The sequence below is a fragment of the Podarcis raffonei genome, chromosome 13 (assembly GCF_027172205.1).
Source record: "Podarcis raffonei isolate rPodRaf1 chromosome 13, rPodRaf1.pri, whole genome shotgun sequence".
Classification (NCBI taxonomy): domain Eukaryota; kingdom Metazoa; phylum Chordata; class Lepidosauria; order Squamata; family Lacertidae; genus Podarcis; species Podarcis raffonei.
The window spans coordinates 8,846,763-8,859,262 of record NC_070614.1 but is presented as its reverse complement, the minus strand read 5'-3'; the positions used below and the strand labels follow the sequence as shown (position 1 = coordinate 8,859,262).

Genomic DNA, 12,500 nt, shown 5'->3' with positions numbered 1-12,500 from the left:
AGTGAGCATCTTTTGGTTTATTAACTGTAAAAAAAGAATCTTGACACTAAAAGCAGCCAAAGCAATCTAACAGAGAAGGATGAAAGAAAGCCTATCATCCCAGATCAGAACTATTCTGTACTGAAATTGCTACCCTTCATTTTAATAAACTTCCAAAGTGACTTAAAGCAAATGAATGAAACACAGTATTCCAGGTGTAGTTGCACCATAAATCTGTACAAAGGAATTCAGATATTGGCCGTTTTATTTTACAATCCCTTTCCTCATGCTCCCTAGCATATATTTCTTTTTTCACGGCTATGACATGCTGGGTCAGTATTTTTACAGAGCTATCCACTTAGTCAGCTGGACCCTCCAGCTAAGACTCCATCAGTGTATATGTGAATTTAGGATTTTTTGCTCCAATTGTGCATCATTCTACATTTACTTACATTGAACCATACAGTCATAGCTCATGTTGCATCCGCTTCAGGTTACGTGTTTTTGTGTTGTGTTCTGCAGCAACCCGGAAGTACAGGGGTACCTCAGGTTAAGTACTTAATTCGTTCCGGAGGTCCGTTCTTAACCTGAAACTGTTCTTAACCTGAAGCGCCACTTTAGCTAATAGGGCCTCCCGCTGCCACTGCAGCACGATTTCTGTTCTCATCCTGAAGCAAAGTTCTTAACCCGAGGTACTATTTCTGGGTTAGCGGAGTCTGTAACCTGAAGCGTATGTAACCCGAGGTACCACTGTACCGTAATGGGTTACTGCTGGGTTTCGCCGCTCACGCATGCGCAGAAGCGCTAAATTGTGCCGCACGCAGACGCAATGCTTCGGCTTGCATCGGTTCCGTGTTACAGATGGGCCTCCGGAACAGATCCCGTCCGTAACACGAGGTTCCACTGTATTTGTCACTTTGTCACACATTCAGTTTAGAGAGATTGGAATTCTTCACAATTTTTTATTATTTTATCTACCGTGAGTAAATTGGTGCTGTCCGCAAACTTGGTCACCCGAACTGCTTACCTCTAACTCGAGGTCATTTGTGAGCATGTTAAAGAGCACCATTCTCAAAACAAATCCTCGCGGAACCCCTTTTCTTACTCCCCTCCACTGGGGGAAACATCTATATATTCCTGCTCTTTAACCAACTACTGATATGTAGACCGTTGTCCAACACAGATTTAGGTGCCTTTGGGCCTTAACTCTGTACTGAACTGTAGGTGTTGAGTTTTTATTAAAGGGTAAAGGGACCCCTGACCATTAAGTCCAGTCGTGACCGGCTCTAAGGTTGCGGCACTCATCTCGCTTTATTGGCCAAACAGCTTCCAGGTCATGTGGCCAGCATGACTAAGCCACTTCTGTCGAACCAGAGCAGCGCACAGAAACACCGTTTACCTTCCCACCAGAGCGGTACCTATTTATCTACTTGCGCTTTGACATGCTTTAGAACTGCTAGGTTGGTAGGAGCAGGGACTGAGCAACGGGAGCTCACCCCGTTGCGGGGATTCGAACCGCCGACCTTCTGATCAGCAAGTCCTAGGCTCAGTGGTTTAACCCACAACACCACCCGCTTCCCCTGAGTTTTTATTAGGCAGCAATAAAAAATGAGGTTTGATGGGTTTTGAAACAGGTATTCACAGAAAAAGATATTCAACAGAGGATTATTCTGAACTAAATTATTCAGAAGAAAAAAAAGCTTTAAAAGGATTGGGAAGGAAACACTTTGAATTCAATTAATTCGGTATTTGTGACTTGAATTGTATTAATACAGCATTTGAGACTTACCATGACTATACTCCACACACAGAAACGGAGCATTATTTGTCTGTGCTGGTCTTTGTAGAACATGAGAATTTTTCCTGCCTTAAAAGTAAAAAAAAAAAGATGTTGGAAACAGGACCAGTGGCCTTGCCTAGAATGGGTTTAATAGGAAAAGGGGCTAATTAAGTGAATTTTTGGGGGGTGGTGGGACAATGGTGACAAGAGCACTACAACCAAAATCTAAAGTAGAACTCAGTAATTCTGCAGATTTTCCAAGATATTGATGCAAACATTCTCCCAGTGTCTTACATAATACTGATGCTTCAAAATATCTTTGCAAAATCTCTAACCCCCCCTTCTTGTTTGTCTGTCCTCTTTGAGATGGATTCTTTCTGTTTCTATCCTGGGACAGTCATCCATGGTACAGAACACTGCGTCATATCTGCAATGCCAAGATTATATTATGGAGAGATGTTCTGAGATAGCCATTCATACGCCCTACAAGTTTATAGGTTTGGGCTGTTATGCTCTCTAGAGAAGGAACTTCCTCACGACAACACCTGCGTTTTACAGTAATATGCCATACAGCTTTTCTGCCTAAATGGGACAATAAGGTATCCTACCTGAAGTCCAAAAAATGCCATGACAACAGAATTGATGGTTCCCAAAATTCCTTCAGGGTCAAAGGCTACCGTTGTCAGGTAAAGAACCTATAAATGAAGAAGTGCACACTATGAAAGGCTGGCAGACTTTCTGCGAGGTGTTTTATAAGATGGTCCCAACTCTCTAAACAAAGTGGTGGTATCCCTGCTTCAAAGTGTGTACCTGGGGTCTACTGGATGCTTCCTTGCCATCTGAACTAAGCAGTGATAGATCAGAGAAATTTGAATTATTTTTAGTTTTTTTTAAGGTAAAACTGGAACAAACATAAAATAAAAAGCAACACATACAAAGTTATTGGTTAATATAATTTAGTTTTGATTGGTAAGTAAAAGGTGTGTAAAATTGCATAGAAATCATTAAAAATGATTGCCAAGTACTTGCAGTTATATTATTATAATTGTTTTATGCACTATCTGACATTTTCAGAAGGAAAAATTAAAATTCTTTGGTTTTCCCAAAACAGTTTATTTGCTTCATCAAATGTAAACTTACCAAGCTAGATGTTGTTCAGTCACAAAAATTATAGCACATTTGAATTCCTCACATCCAAAAACGCTTTTTTAAGACGCCTCACTGAAGAAATTTGCAAAAATTAAGTCTGACCCCCTAAAATGACATGCCCTACTCATCCAGTTCCTTGCCTTGCCTGTTCCAGACAAGCTAAGAAAATTTGGTTTCCAAACACAGTATAAAGGCTTCCTGCATTAGGTTCCGCATTTCTTAATTTAGATGTTTTTCAGACTGGCATGCCAAATATCCTAAGCACATTTCCTGTTGAAATCTGTAATTTAAGCATATTTCCTGCTGAAGATTCAGTTGTTTTTCTCTTGTCTGCGTATGTTGAGAGTTCATAACTGCTCTTAGCTATGTTAGTCCGATAATTCTATGTCCCCATATTTTGTGTCTCTTGGTTTTCCCTAAAATTAATCAGAATATGATTTATCAGCTATGTGTGTGTATGTGGAAATGTGCATGTTATTCTAGTCTTACAAGTCTGCTTAAGCTAGAGTCTCCTTTTTTGTCTTACTTTTTCCACATACTATTCTGGTATTTATTCTCCTCAGTTCCAATTTGGGTTTAGCACTGGAATCACTGTTCAGTGTTCAGAAACGTCTGCTTGCATGTGACTTCTGTCCCCAAATCCCTCTGTGAGATATGGGGGAAGTCGGGAGCCTGTGATCTTACCCTCTGCACTTTGAAAGTTAACAACTGCACTGAGAACCCACCCCCACCCCTTCCTGATCTCATTCACAGAAATTCAGAGATGGAATAGCAACTGAAGAAACCCAAAGTCGGTTCACTGGAGTTACTGATAAGGTTGCAATATTGCTGTAGTGATAGCAAAAACCCATTGAACAATATTTCATTGGCTATGAAGCCTCACTTGTGCATCCTTGGCTATCGAGCATCACTGCAGTAAAGAATTTGGCCGCATAAACTACCTTAGTGAGATTTGCTCCTGTCCTTGCCTAACTTTTTGGCATGAGTGAAATTTGACTAATCCTGGAGTGTATAAAGCTACTACAATTAAAGTACAGGGTGCTGATTTTGTTTGAGCAAACATTTATAGAACATGATTCCACATTTGAATGGAGCCGAGAGTGAAGCTTATCTCCTCAGCTGATGTCAGATGTGTGTTTTCATGCCGTGTCTTCTGCCACTAAAAATAATACTGCGTTCCTGTAAATTATAAATCCAGCATCTGTTCTAAGTAAAGGTAAAGATGTGTGTTTTCATGCCGTGTCTTCTGCCACTAAAAATAATACTGCGTTCCTGTAAATTATAAATCCAGCATCTGTTCTAAGTAAAGGTAAAGGGAACCCTGACCTAAGTAAAGCAGCGCCAAATAGCTGGTAGCTGCATTAACGAGCTGAAGAACTGAAAAAATACACACCACATTTTGCCATGTAACTTTGTTCTTAAGAATAACCAGATGATAAAAAAAATTAAGCAGGCCACTGATAATTTGTTCACTTTGGAGATGGCCGATGGGTGCACGTGACGCTTCAACCACTTACGTTAGAAGATGGATGTTGGTAGATGTGTTTTTCTCCTAGAAGCAATTGATCAATATAAGCAGCTGCTCCTCCAGTACAGTTGGGGTACATTCCAGAATCTCCAATGCCTCCAGGGCCAAGGTAACCTCTAGAAGGGGAAAAAGGAAGTGAGCCACATGGTCAGAAGTGGCCTGAGATGAGTTATTGGAAAAGAGACAATTATCTCCTTTTGTTCAGCACTCTGGGGAAATCTAGTGTGGCGTCCTAAGTTGTCCGGTTATCAGAGTGGCAAGGCATTTGCTGGGACCCCACACCTGGAAAACAGCCCACCACCCACCTTGGCTGCTAGTCTCACTTTGCATGGAGCACCCAAGAATGTCACAGGCAGCGTGACATTCTGCTGGTCGCTGGCTCCAGGATTTGTGGGTCCTTGGGAAAGGCACTGAGGGCACAAATCCTGGAGCCAGCAACCACTAGTGCTGATTATTCACCAAACTTCAGAGGTCCCGACAGAAGAGCAGTAACCATAAAGTGACTGCCACAGGTAGTAGATGAAGATTGGCAGAATTGGAGATAGGCAGAATTGAGCTGTGGGCAGTATTCACCCCACCCCATACCAGGAAATTCCCCTACATAAGCCCTGCTGAAATCAGCAGAGACTGCCCAAGGCCGTAGTAGTGCTACTGCACAACTTCTGTTAATTTCAAACAGGAGTACAGATGAAAATGTCATAGCAAGTTCTGCCTCCAAGTCAATTGGGGGGGGGCGGGAAGGAAATCTGGATTTCCAAATGTCAGACACCAAAATGTGGGTGGCCTGGAGTCCTAATAAAACCAGTTCTCTAGGTATCTGGAAAAGACCACGCTAAGAAAAGCAAACGAAGTGAAAAAAGATCTAAGCTTTGACTGACGTTGGACACCCAGGTACGTTTAACAGGAAGGTGAGGCACAGCGAAACTGCTTCAAGTGTCATCATGAAAAGCCACTGGGGCCAATATGGAAGAATATCTTGGAGAGCAGAGTATGGAGCTTCCTGTTGAAACACAGAAGAAAAAGTAAATTTTGACTGAGTAACCCAATAGATGACATGCCTTCAAGAACAAGCACCACCAGTAGTCACAACTGCTTGGCTATCTAAAAGCATCCTGGCTTGTTTTTTCCTATGCCTTTGTTAAGTGCCCGCCCCGCCCCAGCATTTTCTACAGGTTCTAATTTAATCGTGATATTTTTCTTTATTCTATTTTAGGTATTGGATCTAGGCTTTAAACAGGTGGATTACCACCTCATAATGTCAGCAAAAGGCTTTGTTTTTCTTGGTTGGCAGTACTGATCATAGTTGCTTTTATGTTTATTTGCTTTAACTTATGGGTGGGAGAGAAACACAACAATAAAAAGGGGACACTGCACAAGTTGCAAAAAAAGAGAATAAGTTACAAAATTACACGCCCTTCCACTTTTATAGAACCACAAATTGTGTCTGAGCAGTGAATGAAGGTGCAGCGTATTTCTGCTATTTGCTGAAAAACCATTTCCTTCTACGCGCCACATCCTCTTATGGCTGCTGTTCTACATAGGTAGCATTATATTTCATTGGGTACTGTATTTAGGTTTTAGTATCAACTTGCTGTTTCCTGGACAATTCTGTGTCCAGGGCAGCTGTTTACCAGCTCCATCTGGTACGCAGGCTGAGACCCTATCTGCCCGCAAACTGTCTCGCCAGAGTGGTGCATGCTCTAGTTATCTCCCACTTGGACTACTGCAATGCGCTATATGTGGGGCTACCTTTGAAGGTGACACGGAAACTGCAGCTAATCCAGAATGCTGTAGCTAGACTGGTGACTGGGAGTGGCCGCCGGGACCACACAACACCGGTCTTGAAAGACCTACATTGGCCCCCAGTACATTCCGAGCGCAATTGAAAGTGTTGGTGCTAACCTTTAAAGCCCTAAACAGCCTTGGCCCAGTACAATTGAAGGAGCGTCTCCACCCCCATTGTTCTACCCAGACACTGAGGTCCAGTGCCGAGGGCCTTCTGGCGGTTCCCTCACTGCGAGAAGCCAAGTTACAGGGAACCAGGCAGAGGGCCTTCTTGGTGGTGGCGCCCCCCTGTGGAATGCCCTCCCACCAGATGTCAAAGAGAACAACTACAGTGGTACCTCGGGTTAGATACGCTTCAGGTTACAGACTCTGCTAACCCAGAAATAGTACCTCTGCTTAAGAACTTTGCTTCAGGCTGAGAACAGAAATCGTGCTCTGGCGGCACGGCGGCAGCAGGAGGCCCCATTAGCTAAAGTGGTGCTTCAGGTTAAGAACAGTTTCAGGTTAAGTACGGACCTCCGGAATGAATTAAGTACGTAACCAGAGGTACCACTGTACCACACTTTTAGAAGACATCTGAAGGCAGCCTGTTTAGGGAGGCTTTTAATGTTTGATATATTGCGGTATTTTAATATTTTGTTGGAAGCCTCCCAGAGTGGCTGGGGAAGCCCAGCCAGATGGGCAGGGTATAAATAAATTATTATTAGTAGTAGTAGTAATAGTAATAGTAGTAGTAGTACTATTATTATTATTAGTTCCTATGAACCTTATCTTCTATTTATTGTCCAGTGCTTGATGTAACTTTTTTAACAGCACTCATTAAGAAGAATGTATGCACAGCAAGGGTTCTACTTCTGGAGCCATTTCAGCTTTCCTCAGTTAGACTGCGACTGCTCTGCTGCAGGCAATGGTGACCAAAGCAGCCTTCTGTTCACTCCCTATGTTCAGATCCATTTGTCCGGCCATTCACTTACCAGAGCACTGTTCTCAGGCACAGGTGTGGCAAAGAGGAGCTCAAGCACAGCAACCACAAGGTATGTGCAGCCTAGTCTCTGAAGCACACCTGGAATTCGGAGGTTACCCCAGGACACTGCAGAAGGCATAAAAAGCAATGTAAAAGTAAGTCCTGCATTATTAGAGAGCTAACTGATGCAAATCTGGATCTGATGCAAAGACAATACATGCTGTTGCAGATGGTAGTGTCATATTATGAAAATATATATTTTCATATATATTTCATACAGGCTTGACTACTGTAATCGCTTTATGCAGGGCCGCCCTTGAAGCTGTCCCAGAAACTCCAGCGGGTGCAGAATGCTGCAGCGAGGCTCCTCACGGGGTCTCTGCCATGGGAGCATATTCACCCAGTGCTTTTCCAGCTGCATTGGCTCCCGGTGGAGTACAGGGTCAGATTTAAGGTGCTGGTTTTGACTTTTAAAGCCCTTCATGGCCTAGGACCCTCGTACCTACGGGACCGCCTCTCCTGGTATGCCCCACGGAGGACCTTAAGGTCCATATATAGCAACACCCTAGAGGTCCCGGGCCCTAAGGAAGTTAGATTAGCCTCAACCAGAACCAGGGCCTTCTCAACACTGGCTCCGGCCTGGTGGAATGCTCTGTCTCTTGAGACCAGGGCCCTGCGGGATCTGATCTCTTTCCGCAGGGCCTGTAAAGACAGAGCTGTTCCACCTGGCCTTTGGCTCAGAATCAGTTTGAGTCCCTCCCCCTCTTTCTTTTTCCTTTCTCCTCCTATGAAGAGATTGCTCCCTAATTGTTTTAATGTTGTATCTTAATCTTTTAAATTGTATTTTAATCAACTTGTTTTTATTATTGGTTGTTAGCCGCCCTGACCCGGCCTTGGCTGGGGAGGGCGGGGTATAAATAAAAATCTATTATTATTATTATTATTATTATTATTAAGATGTTTCAGCTGCTTATTTTAATCGGCGCATTAATTGTGCTCAGAATACTTACTGCAGAAGTAACTGGGACTGAGTGTAATCCTATGATAACCTCTGGACAACCCAGTTCTGTACTGCCTTATGCTACTAAGCTGCACAGTCTGGGTTTATCTCAGCCAAGGGGCACTCTGGAAAAATACATTCCTTCTAAGGGGCTTCTCTGCCATTTGGCCTATCCGCTTAAATAAGTGAGGACTGCTATATGTTAAGCTGAGTTTTTCAGTACAGTGGTACCTCAGGTTACATACGCTTCAGGTTACATACGCTTCAGGTTACAGACTCCGCTAACCCAGAAATAGTGCTTCAGGTTAAGAACTTTGCTTCAGGATGAGAACAGAAATCATGCTCTAGCAGCGCGGCGGCAGCAGGAGGCCCCATTAGCTAAAGTGGTGCTTCAGGTTAAGAACAGTTTCAGGTTAAGAATGGACCTCCGGAACGAATTAAGTACTTAACCCGAGGTGCCACTGTACTGTATTCTACTATTATAAAGTCTGAAATTCCATTCACTAAATAAAAACTCAGACAAAGGGCCTCACTCTCTTGTTTCTGCAATCCTTTAGGTCTGAAGGCCCCTAGTCTTCAGCGCTACCTTTCAGGAAGTCAGACTAGAAAATTATCCTTTGAACTGTGTGGGGTCTTGAGATGGCTTCATTTCTTCTGGGACCATTTTATCCCATCTAATATATGGGTAGCGTCACAACTCTAATGGGATTTGCCACAGAGAGTAAGGGGAAAGCAAGCGACACAAGGGGAAGCTCTGTAAAAGTGAAGCGGCACATTTTGTAGTCAGCATGAAAATAAACAAGTCTCTCAACACTTACATGGCCCAACGCAGTAATTTGGGTTCACCACTATGACCCCTATTAAAAACAAGAGGATGCTTCTCCACAGGACTTTCCCCAGCAGCTGCCATTTGGAACGACCTCTTCTCAACATGGAACTCAGCGACAGTGAAATGGAGGTGCCCATGATGAACACAAACCTAGAGAGGCAAGAGGAAGAGGGGGGGGAAAATCAAGCCTGCTCAAGGCAGATCTAACAAGCATATGTCGTCCAAAGAGCAGGGGATTTGGGGAGCCCTTCACTAACAGATGTGGAGAAGGCGATGGTGGGAGAGGAATCCACAAATACTGAAAAGGTATCCACCCTCATTCGCTCTACGCGGGGCTGCCCTTGAAGCTGTCCCAGAAACTCCAGCGGGTGCAGAATGCTGCAGCGAGGCTCCTCACGGGGTCTCTGCCATGGGCGCATAATCACCCAGTGCTTTTCCAGCTGCATTGGCTCCCGGTGGAGTACAGGGTCAGATTTAAGGTGCTGCTTTTGACCTTTAAAGCCCTTCACGGCCTAGGACCCTGGTACCTACGGGACCGCCTCTCCCGGTATGCCCCACGGAGAGCCTCAAGGTCCATAAATAGCAACACCCTAGAGGTCCCGGGCCCTAAGGAAGTTAGATTGGCTTCAACCAGAGCCAGGGCCTTTTCAACTCTGGCTCCGGCCTGGTGGAACGCTCTGCCTCATGAGACCAGGGCCCTGCAGGATCTGATTTCTTTCTGCAGGGCCTGTAAGACAGAGTTGTTCTGCCTGGCCTTTGGCTTGGAGCCAATTTGATTCCCTCCCCCTCTTTCTTTTTTCTTTTCCTTTCTCCTCCTGCGATGAGGCTACATTTTAATATTTTAATGCTTCAATATTTTAATGTTGTTTTTTATTTTTGTTTTTAAGTTGTAATCATTCTTGTTTTTATTATTGCTTGTAAGCCGCTCTGAGCCCGGCCTTGGCTGGGGAGGGTGGGCTATAAATAAAAATTATTATTATTATTATTATTATTATTATTATTACTGACATGGGCCTGGGCTTCTGTCCTCATATTTCCCCCAAGAGGCCTTCATACGTCATAGACCAGCTATCTCTAGCCACTGTTGGACTACAACACCCATCACCCCTGAGCATAGGCCATGCTGGATGGGGAAGACGGTCATAGAGGACACTGGGAAGTTCAGTGTCTTATTTTATGGGGTGGGGGTATGACTGAGGAAGGCAGAAGCACTAAAAATATACTCAAGGTGTGGGCAGTCTTTAAAACAGGACTTTGAATCCTTTTCTCTCTTATAAGGTGAGCCCACTTTCACCTACTCATGCGTTGCCTATTGGCATACATATTAAATAGCAAACTGAATTCTATTGGATATATGGCAGCTCCCACTTTTCAGGCAGGCTGTCTGTCTTCTGTACTCCAGTTCTAAATTTGTTTTGTTTAGAATATAGGGCTCATTTGTTCTTGCAACCACCGATATTCTATATTCTGAACAAAATGCTTGTTTAACCTGGAGGTAGGCTGTATGAATTGTGTATTGATTTGTAATTATTTGTTGGGTCTCTGGACCGTAATAAAGATTGATTGATTGATTGATTGATAAATTTGTTTTTTAAAAAGCCCAAACCAAATCAGTTTTTATTAATGTTGAGAAACTGGTAAAGGCAATCGGTGTTCATAAATAATGTCACGATTCTGCTAATTGGTGCTGTGCACAGTTGCCTTCTGTAAAAAGGCAAAATTAGTCTCCCCAAATTTTATGAACAAAACAGAGCTGCATCACTCCAAGCATACACCCTCAAACATGAGAACTCAGTCTCTTCATGGTAACTGTTTCCAAGGGATATATATTGAATTTATAGACAAGCACAACATGTAAAGCGAAAATCAGTATATAGGTGTATGGCAGGAATCTGTCTCTTTTCAGGATTTCAAAACTGATTTGTAAACTTAAACATCAGCTAATTCAATTTTGGACACCCTGTTTCAGGAATATTTAAGATTTCATGCTGCTATTTGTGCTTTTTTACTTTAAAATTACAAGAGTGAGAAAAACTACAGCAATTCTAAAAAACAATTGTGACGATTGAACCTGTTGAGAATCCAGGACAAAACAAGTTTGATCCAACTGACATACAGTAAAAGAAAACCCCATACGGGTCTCTGCTGAATAAACTTTCCTGACTTCTGTGAAGTCATCATAACAATCAGGATGAATTACCATGGAAAGACAAGGTCTGCTACGGTTAGTCCTATAAAGAGAAAATGAGAAATTAATTAAACTTCATAATAAAGGGTCAACTAGTAGTTAGTCTCTAGGTAGAAATCAAATGTTTATTTATTTATTTAAATCATTTTTATTGATTTTCCAATAAAAAACATCCAATTAATATATCCAATCATAATACGGTCTGGATCTCTGAAGCATATCTCCACATCTTAGTCCTGCTTCTCCTTGTCGTTTCCATATTTCCCACATCTTGATTTTAACGCTTCATAATTCTTTGTCCCTGGGTCCACCAAATGTTTAGACCTAAAACATATTAACAACTTTCTTCCCTTGCTAAAATATGTGCAACCGAGAGTTTAACTAAATGTTACAAGCAAAATGCGTGTAACCAAGCTCAAACAACACTTTTCTTCTTTTTAGGACAAGCCAGTAGAGGAAGAGGGACTTTGTAGTGGAGAAGTAGTATGGGCAGGCGAGCCTTAACTCGTCCCAACCTTTTATTCTCTGCTCTAATTCACACAAACACACATACACACCACTGCTTTTCTTCCCGCAGGGCTATGAATGTGTGGTTTCCCTCCAAGCGTAGGATGAAAACACTTCAAGAAGAGCAATTTAGAGCAAATAAGTGATAGGGACGCGGGTGGTGCTGTGGGTTAAACCACAGAGCCTAGGACTTGCCAATCAGAAGGTTGGCGGTTCGAATCCCCGCGACGGGGTGAGCTCCCGTTGCTCGGTCCCTGCTTCTGCCAACCTAACAGTTCAAAAGCACGTCAAAGTGCAAGTAGATAAATAGGTACCGCTCCGGGGGGAAGGTAAACGGCGTTTCCCTGCGCTGCTCTGGTTCGCCAGAAGCGGCTTAGTCATGCTGGCCACATGACCCGGAAGCTGTACGCCGGCTCCCTTGGCCAAGAAAGCGAGATGAGCGCCGCAACCCCAGAGTTGGTCACGACTGGACCTAATGGTCAGGGGTCCCTTTACCTTTACCTTAAGTGATAAATAGGTAAAGACTTGAATATCCCACTGTTTTTCCACTACAAATTGCCCCCTCCTGAAGCAGCTTTTCCTGAAAAGGGGGGTTGTTGGGGTTCAACTATGTGCATTTACATGCCATCTATAGTTAGGCCTCGGCAAGTGTGGCCTAGAGTGGGCTTTGTTACCTGCACACTCAGCTTCTCTTGCAGACATTTGGTATTTGGTCCCAGAAAGCAGATCAGGCATGTTTGGCTCCCTCTACCCATTTCTATCCATTCTTAAGTAAATCAGCCCCGAGTGCT

General features: G+C 43.3%; 1 protein-coding gene across 1 annotated transcript in view; it reads right to left on the bottom strand.

Annotated features, from left to right (window-relative positions):
* HGSNAT (heparan-alpha-glucosaminide N-acetyltransferase) overlaps nt 1-12,500 on the bottom strand; it is a 33,134-nt gene that overhangs the window by 2,793 nt on the left and 17,841 nt on the right. Inside the window, exons 9-15 of the mRNA XM_053363078.1 lie at nt 11,215-11,245; nt 9,004-9,164; nt 7,196-7,311; nt 5,315-5,436; nt 4,426-4,552; nt 2,368-2,454; nt 1,769-1,846 (exon numbers count right to left, since the gene is read on the bottom strand). Of these exons, the coding sequence (XP_053219053.1) occupies nt 1,769-1,846; nt 2,368-2,454; nt 4,426-4,552; nt 5,315-5,436; nt 7,196-7,311; nt 9,004-9,164; nt 11,215-11,245 (722 nt within the window). The remainder of the gene's footprint in view (nt 1-1,768; nt 1,847-2,367; nt 2,455-4,425; nt 4,553-5,314; nt 5,437-7,195; nt 7,312-9,003; nt 9,165-11,214; nt 11,246-12,500) is intronic.